This window comes from Delphinapterus leucas, chromosome 20, assembly GCF_059928025.1.
Source record: "Delphinapterus leucas isolate spDelLeu-1000000601 "Yukka" chromosome 20, BTC_Dleu_Yukka2, whole genome shotgun sequence".
NCBI classification, from domain to species: Eukaryota; Metazoa; Chordata; class Mammalia; order Artiodactyla; family Monodontidae; genus Delphinapterus; species Delphinapterus leucas.
This window is the reverse complement of record NC_143148.1, coordinates 51,393,117-51,413,825: the sequence shown is the minus strand read 5'-3', so window position 1 is coordinate 51,413,825 and position 20,709 is coordinate 51,393,117. Positions and strand designations below refer to the sequence as shown.

The 20,709-nt window shown below is 41.3% G+C and overlaps 1 protein-coding gene across 6 annotated transcripts in view; it reads right to left on the bottom strand.

Moving 5' to 3' along the window:
* Window positions 1-20,709, bottom strand: part of WWOX (WW domain containing oxidoreductase) — a 982,828-nt gene that overhangs the window by 694,175 nt on the left and 267,944 nt on the right. For 5 of the 6 annotated variants that reach the window (XM_089902458.1, XM_022583121.3, XM_022583122.3 and 2 more), the window contains exon 7: window positions 5,434-5,619. The exons of the other annotated variant lie outside the window; for it this stretch is intronic. In XM_089902458.1, the coding sequence (XP_089758584.1) occupies window positions 5,434-5,619 (186 nt within the window). The remainder of the gene's footprint in view (window positions 1-5,433; window positions 5,620-20,709) is intronic. 6 annotated transcript variants of the gene reach the window in all.

Here is a 20,709-nt window from a genome sequence, read left to right as displayed (position 1 = left end):
CTTAAACAAACAAACAAAAAAAAGATATGAAACAGCCAGTCTCTGACTTCTTATATAGTGTTGTGTTTTTATTAGAAATCTGAGAAAAACTATGCAGAGATGATTGAAAACTCAATTGGGCAAACATCGAAACAAAGTCTCCTTAAAAATAGACAATGGGGATTTCACAATATAAACCATCGGGGTCCAAAGGCACACTTAATAAAGGCCCAAACTCATAAATACAGCGGTCTTCACATGCTGAAGTCCCACTCCACCACCCCTGCCTCTAACATATATTTTTCAAAACCTTCAACAGGAAGTTCAAGGATAATTAAATTAAATGGAAAAACATCTTAAATAAAGGGCTGCTGCTTTTGGAAGCAGAAAGATATCGCATTCCTAACCTTTGACAGGGCTTCCCTGGGTTATTTTAGCCAATGCTTGCGTCCTGTATTATTTTCATTTGAGCATCCAAGTAAATATAGATGAGCCTTGCTGCCTCTAAGACTCTTTTACAGATTAAAAATTAATGATTATAAAGGGGTTATAACCTTGGTGAGGTGCCACCAATAGTCTTATACGTTTAAAAGATAAATGTAAACAAAGCCAAAATAAGTTCTGGCAGAGTCGAATGTTTTTAAGTATATCCATGCCATGGATACACACAAATCAAAGTAAGTAGTTGATGTTTTATAATTGGGTCTGACGGAGTCGTTAAACACCAGCTGTTTGTTTCTTTCCTTTCTTTTTTTTTTTAAATAACAACAAAGTAGTGACTTCCCTAAAAAGCAAAAAAAAAAAAGATCATAACAGAAGGGATTTTCTAGACGACAGTCTCATCTTCATTAAGGACCCCTTGGAGTTTGCTTCATTAACTCTGGACATTTGCCCCGAGTAATAAGGGAGCACAACAAGGGCACTGGAGACAACCACTGCGGAAAAGGAAAGCAAAAGGTAAAACGAAAATGATGGAATAATCTGGTTGTTCCTTAAAGGAGCAGTTCAGATGGAGCTATGACCAAGAAGAGAATCCCAGGGGCAGACGAAATTCATGTCTTAACGGAAATTAAATACCCCTTCTCCAGGACTCAGTCAGTGACATCTCATTTCCGGTGTTAAATCACCTTGCCGAGCCGAAGTCGTCAACAAAGATCATGGCCAGAGACGCTGGCGTGGATAAGGCAGTGAGACTCTAAAAGGAATCACCGCTGCCTGTTTCCAAGTCCCCAGACCACAGGAAGAGCCCAGACTTCCGAGCTTAATCCTCTGAGGCAGTGAAACTTAGCGGGAAATTTGAAAATTTATGGGAGCCTTTTTCTGGTTGTCATAACGACTGCCGGCGGGGGCCGCGGACAGGAGATGTCCTGCCACGCACTCGGAGCCTTGCTCAAGGAAGATGGCCCCACTGGACATTCAGGCAGATGAAAGCCTGTGTGTAATTATCTGAGCCTAGAGCCGAGCTGTGCTTTACACAGATGCACAGTTGTAACAGCCGCTGAATTTCCAGGAGCAGCATGCCACAACCATGTAAATGAGGAATGAGCGCGCTTTGGGATTTTATGGGATTGGGTGGCGGGGAGGTGAGGCTTGACCCGAGGCTGGTGGCATTTGAGGCTGCAATGGCGCACACCTGTTAAAAATCCACGTGTGCGAGGATCCCAATGGAGGGCTGGGCTCTCTGATAACTTACCTTCCCTGAAGTCCCGCCCAAGCACTGACATGTTGGAACACATGCTCTTTTGCTTCACATTCATTTTTTTCCTTACATTACAGGTAAGCTAGCACACTGAATTACAACATATGTATGCAGGGAAGTTATATTATTCATATTTCTTAATTTTATTTCAAAACAGTAATAAGGTGTTACAGAAGAGTTGTCACCAAAAAAAACGACTGTTGAGTTGCGGATGCAATGATCTAAGGTATGGCCCAGAAGTTCTACCTGCTCTGAGTAGAAAAGAGCATCCAGGATTCAGACAACATCTAACAGGTACGGGACGAAGGTCGCATCCTTCACTCACTCTCCATTCCGCTTTCATCGGCTTTCTTGGCATCCTTTGTTTAGCCCAATCCAGCTCAGGTGTCACTTCTTCTAGGAAGCTCTCCCTAACTAACTCTTCCACTGCTTGCTGTCACAGTGATTTCTAGGGTGGCAGTGAGGGACAGACTGAAAGAAGCCACGCAGGGTAGATGGAAATTAAGTATCCACTTTCCGGGACCTGGTCCATGCTATTCCTGTTGTTCAAGGACCTGCCACCCTGCAACGTTAGCAACAAAGCAAGTCAGGCCACCTTTGTACCTTGTGCCTCTGTCCTTACCATACAGACTGCAAGTCATTTGTTCATTTGCTTCCAACCCTAGACTGTGAGTTCTCGGGAGGTGAGCTCCTTGAATGTTGCCTATGACACACAGTAGGGCCTAAATACGGGATTAGAGAACTGAAGTTGGATCACGGGTTTGGAATTCCAAACTAAGAGGCAAGTTTCCTTTATTACAAAAAGCTTTCTTTTGAGCTTTGCTCAAAAGGCAAATTTTCCCATTCTGTTCAGAGGCTTTATGTCCTTCATGAACATCTGCACGCAGCACTTTCTCATGTTTAGAAGGATTTCCCTGCTTTGGCTTTTAAGGACAATGCAGAAGTATCTCATGCCCTGGGGAACACTGGGTAGACTCAACCCCTAAGAGAAGGTATTCACTCCTAGTCACCAACCTAGAAACAAGGCGAAAACAACAACAAAATCCACCATGATGAGAAATTAGATGGAACCAGGTTGAAAGCAGGTTTCGAGATGGAGAAACAGCTACTAAACAGTAGGCCCGCCCTCTGCAAACAGCCCTCCCCCATAAATAGACCCCTGAGTTCCTGACCTGCTGATCTCCTGAGCGGCACACTCATTTTTAAGGCCTGATTAGCTTGTATTGACAATCCTCCAGGGAGGAGAGAGGGTGGGCGAGCTTTCTGATTCCTCTGAGCCGGGGCCCGCTTCCTGAAAAATGACCGCGTTCACCTCTCACAGCTCAAGAGGCAGCAAAACAAATCTACAAAAGCTGCCTACCCTGTTTTCAAGTTGAAAAATTGACAAAGCTAAACAATAACGTCTTAATAGAGTTATCCTCCTACCAGGACACTCGAATGTTAACATTTGCTCTCTGGACGTTAACATCTGCTGTTTGAGAGGACCTCTATGTTGTATTTCTCTATATACCGCTCCTTTATTATTTTTTTTTAAACTGAGGATTTTTAAATAACCCAACTAAAATAATTAGGCTGGATTCTTTGTAGACAAAAGCTAGTATGTTCAAACAATAGGACTGAATTTGCATCAGAGGCTCTGTGTGTGTGTGTGTGTGTGTGTGTGTGTGTGTGCGTGCGTGTGCGCGCACGCCAACTTGGCACTCAACACAGCTGCAGCCATTTACAGCCCTTCAGCCAGCACTCCACTCTTTTCATTCCATTTTAATTGTTATCTGAAAACTTTTTTCACAGCAAGGAAGTTCTCATTTCCATATGATGGATTTCAATTCACTTGCTCCGGTTCCAGATAAGTAACTAAAATACAGGGAAGACTCGGGGAGGCTAATAAATATTTTGCCTTGGGGCAGTCTGGTATAATATTTTCTGCAAACATCGGACTTCATTTTTCCCCTAACAGGGGGTCCTGACTCCAACGAAGAGATTCCACCAAGGTTTATGGAGGTAATTAGATATCAACCCTTCCGTTTTAGGACATGGTTTAGGGCTCTGGGTCCTTGAGCAGCAAGTGAGTGCTTTCCCAGGACTGCCCGCCCAGTATTCACACTGGCTCTGGGGTGCAACACAAGTGTAATAAACAAACCAGCTTGGGAGAATTAACGTTTTGTAAAAACACCCTTTAATACGGGCAAGAGGTCATCGGGAAGTAGAAAACCAGTGCCCGTCGCCAGACAGGAGCGGGCCTGATAACACACACTTCAGGAAGACCTGGTCTGCAAACTACAATGGATGGAATCCAAGAGACCAGGGCCCTGCCTTCCGATCCATCTTTTAAATGAAATCAAGATTCAGATCTCCAAGGTAAGTGCGAATTACACTGCAGTTAAGGAGAGAACAAAGACGTCCCATGAAATACTTATTTGAGATCCAGATTTACAAAAGGAAGAAAGCAGCTGAGAATTCCACAGAATCTCCCATTAAATACCAGCTCATTTAAACGTATCCCGTGGTGCCCTCCACATCTGGCAAACGACTGGGGCTGGCAGATTTATTTCCGGAGCTCTCTCCCCATCGCCCCGCAGTAGCCTCCCTCACGCCCGAACAAGGCCACTCCACTTTCACGAACCCGGTGTGATTTGCAAAGATAAGGATGTCCCGATTTTGTTACCACCTAATTACGAGATGTTTCATGTCTTTTAACGCAGGGGAGGATTATTACCGGCATTTTCCTTTCATTTCGGCCGTCATAAATTTCAAATGGTAAAAGTAAATCTATCTGCAGTGTGTCATTTCAACCATAAGCCCCTGTGTTTGGGAGTGATAAAGGGTTCAGACTAACCCTTGGCTGGTCTCTCTCTTCCAAGTCCCAGGGGTTACATTTTATGGAAGCATGATTTAAAAAAATAAGCTTCATTCTGGGTCACTAAAACATTTCAGGACTTAAGACGAAGAAAAGGGAGAAAAAAAACAGGCCCTTGCACATTATTTTTCTCCAGCTACTTTGGTAGGAGTGAAAGCTCCCAACCACAGCAGGAAAATCTCCCTAACATGTATTAAATCTAGCCTCACCCGGCAAGTCCTTTATCTTCTCAGGGTACTTCTCTTTAGACAAAGTTGTTTATCCAACTCTAGAAACAAAACATGCTGAAAATACGAGGAAATTTTCAACTGTCGTCTTAGTCAATTGAATATTCTCCTAATGGTAACAGAAAAGAAGTGCCACCTGATGTTTTAATTGAAATTTTAACCAAAAGAGTCATGGCCAGATTTCTAATATGTTCTAACTACAGTACTTCCCTTTCTACAATCACACAGCTAATGTCTGCATTGAATTCCCTAATTTCTCATTATAAAACAACTGGATTTCATCTTGCAGTTTTTAATTGCATTGTTTCTCCTGCTGGAATAACTGCACATTCTTCTTCGTGAGATGGTAAAGTTGGTGAATGACAAATCAATAAAGGTCAGGAATTCAGATTTAATCAATTATTATTCCATCTCAAAGCAAAATCAATGAGGGACCTGAAGTATAGTTATAAAAACAATCTACCTTGCTGTCGACACTACCCCCCAAATAATCACCCACCATCACGCGCATACACACAAAAAAAGACCTCGATAAATTCAGTAAGCCAGGTTGAGTACACACTTTCTGGAGCAGGACTAATGAAAATTATTTGCAAAAAGAGAGGCTGGGGGGACCATCAGCTGGTGTGAGGAAGCTGGTCACGTGAACAGAACATCCAATTCTAACCCACCTATGGGACTCGGAGGAAACCACGACGACCCGGGCAGGGGCTGAGCGGCACAAGACGTCCTGGAGGAGCTGGACGAGGTAGAAGTGGCCCAGGTGGTTCACCTGGAAGGTGGTCTCCAGGCCATCTTTCGTGAGGCTCCAGGGGAGAGCGAACACGGCTGCATTGCACACAAGCACGTGAAGTGACCTGAAAGAAAACATCCCACGTTGTACAGACAGAAACGCTCTAAAACCAAGGAGGATCCATGCTCCCCCCGGAATAACCAATTCTTCACTATCTTCAGGACTACAGACAGCTGGAAATGGGATGCCCTAGAAGGTCGCATCTGAGACCATTCTGCTCAGGAAGGGCTTGGATTCTAAGTGAGCAATTGTGCTGAGTTGCTGGGGACGAGGGGGTTCCTGGGATGTGGGACTTTCAGTGCCAAAACAGGGACCATACTGGGCAAACTGGGATGAGTTGGTCACCCAGGTTGGAACACAGGTTCTACCGCCTAGTTGAATCTGTGCTTCCTTAGCTCATTCAGTTCTCAGCTTCGTTATCTATAAAATCGAAACAGCCCTTAAAGTAAGACATAAGGAATAAAGGAGAAAGTGTGCTGTGAAAAAGCCAACACCAGAACCAGCACTTACTAGGTATTAAGTAAAACATATCAAGGTGGAAATGCTCTGTCTAAAGAGATAGGCACAAACTGTTTGGATACATTCCTTTTAGAAGTCAAGTTAAATCTACATTTTAGAAGTCAGCTTGGGGAGTGTTAAGTGGAGGTCTGTTATATTTTCTCTTTGTTTGCACATATTTAATTTCATAATAAAAAATTTAAAAATAAAAGCCTTTCATGTGAATCAAAATCCTAAATCCTAATCAAGAAATTGTATTTGTAAGAAATCATCCTAAGGTACTAACGAGAACTGTATAAAGAAATACATTCAAGGCTATCCACAGTGTTTGTAATTGCAACATAACAGTAACACATGAGAAGTAAATTAAATGTACAACTGGAGAATCATTAAATGAATTGGAATATATGCATATGATAGAATATTATGCAGCCATTAAAATAACAAATCTATTGACCCTGTAAAGCATTCATGTTTAAAAACAATATATAATATTGTATGATCACACACACACACACACAATGCTAATGAAACATAGACAAAAATGTTAACAGTCATTGTCTCTAGGGGTGGATGGAACCCAAAGTGTCTTAAATTGTTTTCTTTCTGAGTTTATTCGTATTTATTTTTTCCATAATTAACATGTGCTGTCTTTATAATAAGAAAAAAATGCCATAAATAAATGCTTTGTAGGAAGAAAAAAAAGCGTTTCGGGGATTTAGTTAACACATGAAACGAGAGAAAAAGAGACAGGGTACAGTTTTACAGGACCACTGCTTTAAGAGATAAAAGTTCAGTGTTTTGTCCCAGATTCAAGCAAATCACCAAATCCTCTGAGTTTCTGATTCTTGCTTGTAAAATAAGCGGCTGGAAACTGATGGTGTTCAGATTCCACACCAATGGCATGGAATATGTGATATGGGAAATGAAATATTTCCTATCTTTCATTTTAAAAAACTTAGTGTTCTTTTCATAGAGACTTCTCATAGACCTATTGCAACAATCTGATTTTTTTCCATCCTTATGGAAAACTGTAGGTGAAGAATCTTGAGTTTTTAGAAAACAAACACTGGTGTGCAATAAAGAAAAGCCTATCTAAAAACTAAAATTATCTGTTATCTAAATAAAGTTTTAAAAAAGGCAAAAATTTGCAATCCTATAAAGAATCCATATTTTCACTACGTAAACAGTGTTTACAAATCAACAAGAGAAACATATTCTGAGTCTAACAGAAATACTGACAATGATATTTTTAAAATTCATAAAACTTGATTGTAAAATAACCAGCACAAGAGGTAACGTGTTCAACTCCACCAGTAGCAAAAGTTAAAATGAGATATTTTCTGCCTATTAAATTAGCAATTTATTTATATTATCATATTTTTATTACCTTGTATAAAGCTGGTAAGACTATATATTCCTACCCCATGGATATTAAGTTGAAAACATTTATCATGAGAGTTAGAAATATCCACATTATTTCACCTAGTAATCCTGTTTCCAAGTAGTGGGTTACACAGGGGGCGGTGCAAAGGGCAGCAGCTCATACCCCTAGGGAGGAACAGTTTATCACTGATAATGTTCAGAACTGCCACTGCATGATGATAATAATAAAAAGCAGAGCAACGTTTAGTAATTTTACTATTGGTTTTTTTTTTTTTTTAATACATTCATTTATTTATTTTTGGCTGCATTGGGTCATCGTTGCTGCACGCGGGCTCTCTCCAGTTGCGGCAAGTGGGGGCCACCCCTCACTGCGACGCACAGGCCTCTCATTGCGGGGGCTTCTCCTGCCGCGGGGCACGGGCTCTGGGTGCGCAGGCCTCACTAGTTGTGGCACACGGGCTCAGTAGTTGTGGCTCGCAGCCTCCAGAGCACAGGCTCAGCAGTTGTGGCGCACGGGCCCAGCTGCTCCGCGGCATATGGGATCCTCCCGGAGCAGGGCTCGAACCCATGCCTCCTGCATTGGCAGGCGGATTTTCAACCACTGTGCCAGCAGGGAAGTCCTTATTATTGGTTTTGAATTTTCTACAAACAATGCTCCCCCATTTTGCCCGTGCCTGGGGCAGACTATCCCTACAGCCACCTGCTACCCCCTTGATATGCCACTGCTTCTGTAGGGGATTAAATGGTGAACCCAAAAAATAGGTCCGCTAGGAACCTGTGAATGGGACCTTATTTGTTAAAAGCGTCTTTACAAATGTAATTAAGTTCAGGACCTTGAGAGGAGATCACGCTGGATTAAGGTAGAACTAAATCCAATTGACAAGTGTCCTTACAAAAGAAGAGAAGGGCAGAAGACACACAGAGAAGGCACTGTGAAGGCAGAGGCAGAGGCAGAGCCTGGAGAGATGCATCTACAAACCAAGGGCTGTCAAAGAGTGCCCACCTGCACCAGAAGCTAGTGAAGGGCGCCGAATGGACCCCTCCTCAGAAGGCAACAACCCTGCAGATGCCTTGATTTCAGACTTTTGGCCTCCAGAACTGTGACAGACTGAATTTCTGTTGTTGTAAGCCACCAAATATGTGGTAATTTGTTACAGCAGCCCTAGCAAACTGATACAGTTTCCAAGATTCATTCCCATAGAAATCCTCAAAATTTACATAAAAGCTTATGCATAAGAATGAGTAATAATTATATATAAATGAGGTAGAATTATAAAATTGTATATGAACTAGAAGCAACTTAAAATCCAACAGAAGATAAGCTAAATCAGCAAGGATTAAGTCAGAGGTTCCCCAATTTCTCAAATCCATTGAAAAAGGAGGAAATTAAATGTTATGTGTGCGATTCATATCCCTTCCCAGCCACCCCCCCCAAAAAAAGATTTTTATACGTAGAGTCAGCAAGACAGGAAATACAGAAAAATGTTAGCTCTGGATGTGCAGGATATCATTAGGTTGCTTAGTCCTTTTTTTACTGTTTCTGTTATTTTCCAAATTTTCTATATAAGCATGGATTTCTTAAAAAATTACTCAGATGTAATTCACAAAGCATACAATTTACGCTTTTGAAAGTGTGCACTTCACTGGTTTTTAATATGTTCACAATTATACAAGCATCATCACATTTTAATTTTACAACATTTTCATATCCCCCAAAACAAGCCCTGTATCCATTAATAGTCACTAACCACTCCTATCCGCCAGACACCATTAATCTGCTTTCTATTTTCTAGATTTGCCTATTCTGGATATGTCATATTAATGGAATCACACAACGTGTGGTCTTCTCGTGAACAACTTTTCTCACTGCACTTAACGTTTCCAAGGTTCATCCACGTTGTAGCAGGCATCAGTACTTTGTTGCTTTCTGTGGCCAAAAGCTATTCCACTGTATGGATACGTCATATTTCATTTAACCATTTGCCAGCTGATGGACATTTCGTATTGCTGCTATGAACAGTCATTTACAAGTTATTATGGAGACATATGTTTTGATTTCTCTTGAGTATACAAGGAGAAGTGGAATTGCTGGGTCATACGGTTAATTCTATGCTTAACGTTTTGAGGGACTGCCAGACTGTTTTCCAAAGTGTGGCTGTACCATTGTACATTTCTACCAGCAATGTATTATGATCCCAATTTCTCCACATTCTTGCCAATATTTGTCATTAAATCTGTCTTGGGTTTTTTGTTTGTTTGTTTAATTTTAGCCACCTTAGTGAGTATGAAGTGGTGCCTCATTGTGATTTTTATGTGCATTTCCCTAATGACTAATGATGTTGAGCATTAGTATTTATTGGCAATTTATGTATTTATTGGCAATTTGTATCTTTTCTCTGGAGAAACATCTACTGTCTGTTCAGATGCTGAGCCAATTTTTAAGTGAGGTAATTATCTTTTTATTATTGAATTATAAAAGTTCTTTATATATTTTGGATACAAGTCTGTTGTCAGATATACAATTTGCAGCATCTCCCTCATTCTATAGATTGTCTTTTCACTTTCCTGATGGTAACATTTGTAACACAAAAGTTTTAAATTGTGATGAACTATAATTTATATATATATATTTTTCTTTTTCCTTTGTCACTTGTGCTTTTGGGGTTGTATCTAAGAAAGCACTACCTAACCCAACATCGCAAAGGTATATTCCTATCTTTCTTCTACGTGGTTTATAGTTTTAGCTCTTACATTTAAGTCTAGGATCTATCTTGAGCTAATTCCTATGTATGGCGAACACAAGACATCTAACTTCGTCCTTTGGCATGTGGACATCCAATTGTTCTAGCATCATTTGTTGAAAAGACTGTTCTTTCCCCCAATGAACTGTCTTGGCATTCTTGCTGAAAATCAACTGACCACCTGTAAGAGTTTATTTTTGGACTGTCGATTCTATTCTATTATCTACATGACTATGCTTATGCTATGACCACACAGTCTTCATTACTGAAGCTTTATAGTCAATTTTGAAATCGGGAAATGGGAGCCCTCAACTTTGTTCTCTTTGCGTCTATTGACATGATCCTTTTTTCCACTGATATGGTATATTACACTGATTAACATTCAAATGTTAAGCCAACCTTGAATTCTTTATATAAATTTCACTTAGCCACGGTATAAATTTCAATCCTTTTTATATATTGTTGCATTTGGTTTGCTAGAATGGTGAAGAAGATATTTGCATCTATATTCATAAGTGATACTGGTCTGAAGACTTCTTTTCTTGTGACGTCTTTATCTGGTTTTGGAATCATGGTAATACTGGCCTCAGAGAGTGAGAAGTATTCCCTCTTCTATTTTTTGGAAGAGTTTGCAAAGGATTGATATTAATTCTTCTTTAAATGCTTGGTAGAAAGCATGAATTAATCTTTTAACTAGAAAAAGAGAAACCACTGTTTCTTCTAAAAAAGTATTTGTGCAAATCTCATTATCACTGGGCAATGAAAGTCTCATAGGGAAACTGTCTCATTCTTTCTGTTGTCTGATCTATTTCCAAATCATCACCTATCTAAAACCTAAAATGGTGATGTAGTTGGGGTCAGCTGAATATATGACTTACATATGGGCACCTTCCAGGTTGCATCTCAAATATTTGGTCCACCTTTTCAGAGTTGTTGATACTTCTTTTTGCCTTTTTTTTTTTTGAGTGTTAAGTATGGGTTAAGCACTTATTAAGAGCTTTGTGTACATAAGAACTCTAGGTGACATGTTTATTATCTCCATTTTATTATGTTCAGGAGAAAAAGCAATTAGAAGCAAACTTCCTATGGTCAGAGTAAGTATCAGCAACAGGTAAACTAGGGACTTCCTTTGTGGTCCAGTGGTAAAGAATCTGCCTTCTCATGCAGAGGATGCGGGTTCGATCCCTAGCTGGGGAACTAAGATCCCACATGCCGCAGAGCAACTAAGGCCGCACGTCTCAACTAGAGACCCCATGTGCCACCAACTACAGAGCCCACGCGCCACAACTAGAGAGAGAACACCCGCACACCACAACTAAAGAGAAGCCCATGGGCCACAATGAAGAACCCACGCGTGCCACAACAAAAAAAGATCCCGCGCGCCGCAGGGAAGATCCTTCATGCCACAACGAAGACCCGATGCAGCCAAAAATATAATAAATAAATAAATAAATATTTTTAAAAAAGAAACAGTGAAACTTCTTATCGAAAAAGAAAGAGGTGAAATAAATAAAGAAGCGAATAAATGAATAAGAACGAAATATAACAAAATAAAATAAAAAGGTCCTCTGACTTCAAGGACACTACACAGTACCTCCTTTGTTAGATACGCTCCCTAGAATATGGCTAGAGTCAAGTGCTCAGAGAAACTCTAGCTCAGCCATGTTATGATACTTACATGTAAACTGAGAACAGCCGCATGCACCCTACCCAAAGTTGTGACGGGCAAAGCCCCAGTATCTTGCTAGGTACCTGCCAGGCCTCAGTGGTTATTACTCCCTTTGTCTCTAGACCCTTCCTTTTTATCCACAAGAGAAAATAAAATTCTTCAAAGTTGGTTTTTTTTCAGTGTTTCCCGATTTCTGAGACAGGCTGGGCATTTGGAATGCTGGCTCCATCTCTCTCAATAGCAGTTACCTTTATCCTTGCCTGCACATTGTCTCAAGGAACTGCAAACAGCATCCAACAAAGAAACTTGCTATACCTAACACCTCAGCCTGGAGGCATGAACCCACAGAGAACCTGGGAAACCCTTTCCTCTTTCTCCAAATTTTAATACGCTTCATTAATGTTAATTGCACAACACCAGAGGCAAAATACATACCACGTACCTAAAGCTTGTCCCCTCTATTAATTAAAAACAGGCTTATGGAATATGAAAGTATAAAGTGCTAAACTTTCTTTTTTAATTGTAAAGACACTTAATTGGCTTGTACAAAAGGAAAAGAATTCCTTTTACCTCACTTTAATGAGGTTATTATTCAAATGGCATATTTTGTTCAGTTTTGACTAAAAGCCACTGCAGTTCAAAAGGCTCTGAGATGATGAATATTTACAGAATATCAAAAGGAAAGTTCAAATTATAAAGACAGAATGGAAACAAAAATAGTATCATTCCAATTCCAAAGTTGGTGCTATTAGTCAGCATTTTCAGGGACTGATTTTTCTTCTTCTTCTTCTTCGATGGATTCAGGTCTGTAAAGGGGTAAGTGGGGACCCGACAGGTTGACTTCTGTGGGTATAGAACTGGAGATTCCAATAGAGGGGGGCGTGCTTGTTCTCTGTGGTTCTGATACACCCATGGAGAAAGCCTCTATGCTTCTCTGTTGAGTGGACCCTGGGCATTCTCCGTGCCTGCTGGGGATGACATTTGGAAAGGAGCGATCCCATCCTCCAGAGCCAACACATTCCTTGGACCAGAGGACAACTGTTCAGTGGTAAGGAGGGTGGAGTTCCAAAGATTCACCAATGGGTATGGCTGCTTGTCATCAATGGGAGTGACAATGGACCAAGGTTTCTTTTTTTTTTTTTGGCTGCACCATGTGGCTTGTAGGATCTTCGTTCCCCGACCAGGGATTGAACCCGGGCCACGGCAGTGAAAGCTCAGAGTCCTAACTACTGGACCACCAGGGAATTCCCTAAACCAAGCTTCCTAGACACTGTAGCAATAAATGATACTTCCTACTGGAAACAGCAATGAATGGTGATAATAAATAGAAAGGGGGCTGAGCCCAAAGGCTGCCACTAACCGGCTTTAGATAGTTGATCTCCAAGTTTTCTTCTCGCTCCCCTCCTTTTTATTTTAGGTATAAGTGACATAACACATTATTAAGTTGCGGGTGAGCATCCTTCAAGCGTGCCATCCATTGACTACCCCCTCTCTTTCTGCCGTCTTCAATCTCTCCATCTCCACTGCTGCCTATCGGGCTAATGAGATTGTTCAGACCAACAATTAAGAGAAAATCAGGAAAGAAAGTGGATAAAAGAAAGTGGAAGAAAGGAAGACAGACAGGAGAGAGAGGGCTGGAAAGACAAAGAAATGCCTGCTTGACACTGGGGCTCTTTCAAGTTGTACTGAGCCTTTCTCTTCCCATTTATAGACCATAGTTTTGAAGTATTTGTCTCCATTCATAATCTCCTTCCTGGCCCCAAACTCTCTTTTTATCACCAAGCTGACTGAGTTCTGCCCCATCACCATCCAGAAGCTCTCAAAGCTGCCTGGGGAGCAGCGGCTTCTCAATCTCTGCATCCAAGGACCTCCCCTCTGCTGAAACTGGGCTTCTCTGTGGCAATGGACCCGGCTCGTCCCTGGTTGCTGGCCCTCTTCCCTGTCTCAGCTTCTGAGATACAATCCATTCTTGGACCTCCTCCTAACGCCACCACTGCCTCAGCTTCCGTGTGCTGCACCCCTTCTTCTGCCCAGATTTCCATTTGCAACCACCTCTGATTCCGTCTAAAATCTCTTCCCTGTAGCAATTGCATCCAGCCAGGGACTCCAAACAACACCTCTATGAAGGTGAACTTCACACCCACAGCACCAGCCCCTACGTCCCTCCCAAGTTCCAGAATTTCATCCCTACCCACCCCAAATCTCAACTCTTCATCTTCTCTCAAGTCTTCCCCCTTTCCTGACGTCCTTATTTCTGCAGTGGGTGATACTCTCTAGCCAGTCACCTGATAATGAACACTTAGGAAACGTCTGCTATCCTGCCTTCTCCTATAGTCAACGCCAGTATGGCTGGTCAACGCCAGTAACTCTAGACCCTTCGGGGACTATTAATATATTGTCCAGTCCCCTATATTTCCAATGAGGCAAGCGGTGTGGTGTTCTGTCTGGATCTCATTTAGGGCCCCCAGTGTATTCATTCCCAACTGCCAAGAGCACTGACTTCTCCAGAAAATCATCCCCGAGTGATGGGGGCCATCATATCTGGAAAGTCATGCCCCGCACCCAGATGCTCTCCTAACAAGGAGGACTGACTCTGGGATAATTCCTTCTCTAGAGCTCACTACACGGGTCAGGCTGAAGCTAGTCTCCAATTGAATATAACCTGTTTCCCTCATTCTTCTTCTGAGAGCACTCCCCCAGTAAATTATCTGAGCAAACATCCCTGTCCCAGACCTGATCTCCAGGGAACTCAAGCTAAGATCACCACTGTTACTCCATGCCTTTGGTTCTGTTGCCTTTAGCTCTGGACACTGCAACAGCCCACACCTGGCCTTGCTACCTTTGCCTTCTCTCTTACTTGACCCATCGTGAATACTGGGACCAAATTAAACACATTCTAAGAGTCTAACAGAAGAACTGATGAAGACATTTCAAACATTTATAAAACTAGATTACCAGCGACCAGTTCAAGTTGTAAAGTGTTAAATTCCACCAGTAGCAAAAATCAAAATGAGATATTTTCTACCTTTCAAATTAGCAGGTTTTGTAATACTATTATTATATTTTCATTACGTTGTATAAAGCTGGTGGGAACATACATGCCTGCAACCGGATACGCATTCTGTTCAGCCAGTACATTTGTGGTAATTTATTACGAAAGCAGTAGAAAACAGAGTGAGGGAATAAATGTTTGCTGTTTGAAGTCACTAAGTTTTGGGGGTTATTTAACAGCAACAGATAACTAATACATGCATCATGCTACATGAGAGAAGCCAAACTCAAAAAGCTCCACGGGGAATACTTCCATTTATGTAACGTTCTGGAAGAGGCAAAACTCTAGGGACACACACACAAAATCAATGGTTGCCAGGGCTGGGTGTAAGGGGTGAGAATTACTTCAAAGGGGCACAGGGGAAATTGAGGGGGTAACGGAACTGTTCTATATGTTGACTGGTGAGTCCATGACTGTGTGTATGTTACAACTCACAGAACCGTACAATTAAAAGTGTGAGTTTTACTGTACGTAAAATACACAGTAATAAAAAAAAAAAAAGGAGAGAAACAATAGTGTGCTGTGTGCTTCCAACGGCTCTGATCACATCCCTGGCATGAGTCATGTGTGTATGTGTATATAACTGCATCACGTGGGTCTCAGTCATATGCGTGTCTCTGGGGCACCTTGCAGAGTACCAAGCACCTGACAGGTGATTAGTACAAAACTGGGGAATCTAACTGAAAGCCCAGTACACTTGATGCCCAAGCTCCCTGGCATTCAGGTCCCTACCAAGGCACCAAGCTCCCAGGGATACCAACCCACCAAGGGCCAGGATCCCATCAGCATCCTTCACAAACACTCACTGCCAATCCCAGGGGTGCTACTGGGAAGGCTCACCAGGAACTAGCAACAACCCAACTCCAGGGCATCTCATCTCAAGTGTGGACTGTAAATGGAACATCAGCTCCCGAGGGGCGGCATCTCCCAGGAAGCCTGGTCTTCAATGCTGTCTGGGGCGTGGCCACTCCTACATTACATAACATTTTCTACCACAGGCCACAATCCCTATGGACAACTGTTATCTCTGCCAGTAGACAACAATCAACAATCAAGAGGTCTTTGTTGCCAAGGTCTTGCACGCGTTAAGACGGAAGCCTTAGGTACACACCTGGTTGCATACATCTGAATCAATGCTATTTTCCCAATGACATCCGGTCTATAAACCATCCCATAGCCATATTTTACAATATATTATTACTTCAAAGATGGCAGCAGGAAGCGGGAAAAAGTGGATCTGTTTTAGCTGATCAATAAAGAGTTACTTATGCTTTGGAGACAAGACCAGCCCATTGTGACTCAAGAAACCTAATTATCAGATGTGTAATTTCAAACCTGAGAAATAAGAAGGCCATTTCAAAAGAGCTTGTGAAGAGCAGCAGCCACAATCACGGGGCTGAAGATTTGTAAACTGAATCGTAACATGCCCCCCAAAATGAAGCGGACTCTTACAGGTTAAATAAACACCCAGCAGAACATGAATACAATTGTGCCTTTGGGGGACTCTACTTCAGACACAGCAGAAGAATGAGCTAAGTGGAATGTTATGTAAAGGGAAATACTTTTCAATTCCTCCTTGAAACAGAATGGCACACCATCTGGGGCATTTCTCGAGTGAGTTGCAAGAATTCATACTATTTGGAAACACTCTGAAATTCAAGAGAAAGAAGCTGAGGACCCGAAGTCCCAAAAGCAACTGTTTTTTAGTCTGATCTGGTGTTCAGCTGTCCTTTTCTCCCAGAACAGAAAGAGGAAAAAAAATTATTATAGAATTCCAAGGTGGATCCCTGCTTCAATAACGAGTGCTGGTTTATCTCAAACTCCTCGATGGCAGCATAGAAGTGAACACAGTAATTCTCTTCTACAGCTACGCCGAGCCCAGTGAAGGTCCTTCACACTCCACCAAGTAATCCACCAAGACCTCAACTGCCCAAAATGTGGTGTTCATGCCCCTAGTAAAACTCAGGATGATTTTAGGTGGTATTGGGGCAAACTTCTAAAAAATGCTTATTTGCTGTGACATACAGAAAAAATATATAATGAGCTTCTCAAACTCACAATGATGATAACGATAAAAGGAAATTGTAATACCCACCTTGTTTGATAGTTCTGAGAATCAGAGAAAAATGTAAATTGCCCAGCACCAGCCATGAGAGAGAGGGTACCTGAAACCGGCTATCTTCTTTTCTCATCTGCCTGTTTCCTGGACCATGGGCTACACTGTGGGGACATGACATCCATCAACAATGCAGAGATATGAAATATGTATATAATTGTCTCCCACATTTATAAAATACATATATAATGTTTCCCATGTCCTTACTCAATATCTCTGGCAGATGAGATCCGAACAAATACGCAAGGAAATAAAGCAAATAAAACAAGAGAAACATGGAATCAACAACAGCTCAAGGTGGGCAGTGACCATCCAGCTGCTGTGCTGCTAAATCTTAAAGGACCCATATATTTCAAGAATGTGAGGGACACTATCAAATATTAAAATATTAACCCAGAATGGATTCTGCTGTCAACATAACCTAGCCACACCTTTTTCTTTTTTAAGTTGGAAAAGAGAAAATAATCCAAGCCAATCAGGAGGAATAGAGCCGAGAGCTGGCTGTATCCCAGGAGACCACCAGGAATTTTTCATTTCATGCACCATTTACAACTTCTTATAGTGAGTGCCAGAGCGTCAGTACATACACTTAACAGAAAATGGCAACACTCTTGTTTTTATTTCCTTACATTTTTGCCTCATGTCCATTATCTTGATTCTATTTTCCCATCCTAACACATGCAGTCCCTGCAGCAAGATCTCACCCTCACTGACTCTAAGTGGGGGGAAATGTAAAACAGGAATATATCCACAGTTTCTTCCAAGTGGGGTTTCTAGGAAAAATGCACCTATTTGATAATTATGCCACCAAAGGCACTTAATCCCACTGACACAATGCCTCAAATGCAGGTCTGACTCTGGTGTTCCAGCTCCTGTTGTTTCCATTTCTCTCTTGAACTTTCCACTTAGTACTTTACTGCCCTGTGTTTGGTTTCCTGGAATATTTAATAAAATGGACAATCAGTGATCAGCACAAGAGGGATGGGAGAGTGGAGGGAGTTAGAACAAATAATTTCAACTGCGCTCATAACCTAGTAACCTCACATGAACATAGCTCCCACCGACAGGGAAAATACAAAGTAACCAACGTCCCTCTTGGCAAATTCCCATTTGTTCATCTGACAAATGAATCGGTGGCTACGTCCTAAAGAAATTCACTTGGGATACGGAAGAAGTCTTGGGAGGCCAAATTGGAGTTCAGTAAACTCTAGAAGGGAACTCAGAGAATGTGAATATTATTCACATAAATGAAGAAGGGAAAAGGCTGGTAGATCGGGAGAGTTAGGGATGGTATTATTGATTTTTATTTTTTTATATTGATTATTATTGAAGTATAGTTGATTTACAATGTTGTGTCAGCTTCTGATAAACAGCAAAGGGATTCAGTTATATATATTTATATATATTCCTTTTCATATTCTGTTATGGTTTACTGTAGGATACTGACTATAGTTCCCCACGCTATGCAGGAGGACCTTGTTGTTTAGCTGTTTTACATACAGTAGTTTCTATCTGCTGATCCCAAATTCCTAATTTTTCACACCCCACCCCCTTTCCCCTTCAGTAACCATGAATTTGTTTTCTATGACTCTGTTTCTGTTTTGTAAATAAGTTCATTTGTATCATATTTTAGATTCCATGTACAAGTTATATCACACGGTATTTGTCTTTCTCTTTCTGACTTAACGTCACTTAATATGATTATCTCTAGGTCCATCCATGTTGCTGCGAATGGCATCATTTCAATCCTTTTGATAGCTGAGTAGTATTTCATTGTGTGTGTGTGTGTGTGTGTGTGTGTGTGCGTATGTTCCACATCTTTTTTTTTAAACTTCTCATTTTCTACCGCCTCATGTCTTTCTTAAACATGTGAATTTCAGTACATATCCTATAAGGGTCAGTTTTGGGTTTTTTTCCCAAAACTTGTATTGAATTATCACACACACACACACACAAATCCAAACACTGAGAAATCATGACTTTTCAGAAAATACATACACCGGTGTAACCGACACCCACGTCTTCTTTGTCCATTCATCTGTCGATGGACATTTAGGTTGCTTCCAAGTCTTGGCTATTGTAAATAGGGCTGCTATGAACACTGGGCTGCATGTATCTTTTCGAATTAAGAGTTTTGTCCAGATATATGCCCAGGAGTGGGACTGCTGGATCATATGGCAACTCTGTTCTTAGTTTTTTAAAGACCCTCCATACTGTTCTCCATAGTGGCTGCACCAACTTACATTCCCACCCACAATGTAGGAGGGTTCCCTTTTCTCCACACCCTCTGCAACATTTGTTATTTGTAGACTTTTTAATGATGGCCATTCTGACCGTGGTGGTACCTCACTGCGGTTTTGATTTTCATTTCTCTAATAGTTAGCGATGTTGAGCATCTTTTCATATACCTATTGGCCACCTGTATGACTTCTTTGGAGAAATGTCTCTTTAGGTCTTCTGCCCATTTTTTGATTGGGTTGTTTGTTTTTTTGTTATTGAGTTGTAAGAGCTGTTTGTATATTTTGGAGATCAGGCCATTTGCAAATATCTTCTCCCATTCCAAAGGATGTCTTTTCATTTTGTTTATGGTTTCCTTTGCTGTGCAAAAGCTTGTAAGTTTGATTAGGTGCTATTTGTTTATTTTTGCTTTAATTTCTATTGCCTTGGGAGAATGACCTAAGAAAACATTGCTATGATTTATGTCAGAGAATGTTTTGCCTATGTTCTCTTCTAGGAGTTTTATGGTGTCATGTCTTATATTTAAGTCTTTAAGGGGATGGCATTATTCAGAGAAGAGGTTATCTTTCGCTACAACCCATAGTTTCACACACACAAAGTGGGGAAAGTCATAACAACAGACTAGAAACCTCTGAAGGGCTAAATCTGCATCTGGTTACCCCTGTGCTCCTACATCCAGCACCATGCCTGAACAGAAGAAGTGTGTTGAATTACCAAATCCCTAAGAATTAAATAAGATACCACTGTGAAAGCTCTCTGCACCTTTGCTCACACCCGTTCACTGTCATTTGGTTTTTAAAGTATTGCATGCATACAGTTTGTACTTTTATTTTAAACCCAAAGAGTCTCTTTCTCAGCATTAACCACCATGCAGTTGTTTATGTACCGTTTGCCTAATTTTTGTCAAATTTATGGAACCCCTGTATTTTTTTTTTTTTTTTTTTAATGCACTGGAAGCCAAATCACCTGTATTTCTCAGCCTCGTGCTTTGCCAAAACATGAGCAGTCAGTTGCTGCTCTGGTTTGGGATTTTTAAACTTGGTATGTGTTAAGATAAATGCAATACTTGCCTGCGTCCGTCTTATATATAAGCGGTAAAATGTGAACTTCGCGGAACTCTGCTCTGTGGCTCACAGAGCTTGCGCAATGAGGCTGCTCTGTGGCTCACAGATCTTGTGCAATGAGGCTGCCTGGCAGTGGGGGCGGGGGGGTAATTAAATGAATGGCCCATGTGGACTTACAAAACACACCCATTACGAAGAAATCAGAATTATCCAGGAAAATGAGGGAAGGACTAGAGCAGGCAGTAAGTCACTTGTTATGCCGACTAAGAACACATTTACCCTGACAACTGAAAACACTGTCTCCTCTCTCTATGATTTCCCTGTTGGAGGGTCCTAACGGCCACACCAAGCAATGTCTAATACGGGACCGTATGCACACGGGGTTCCTGG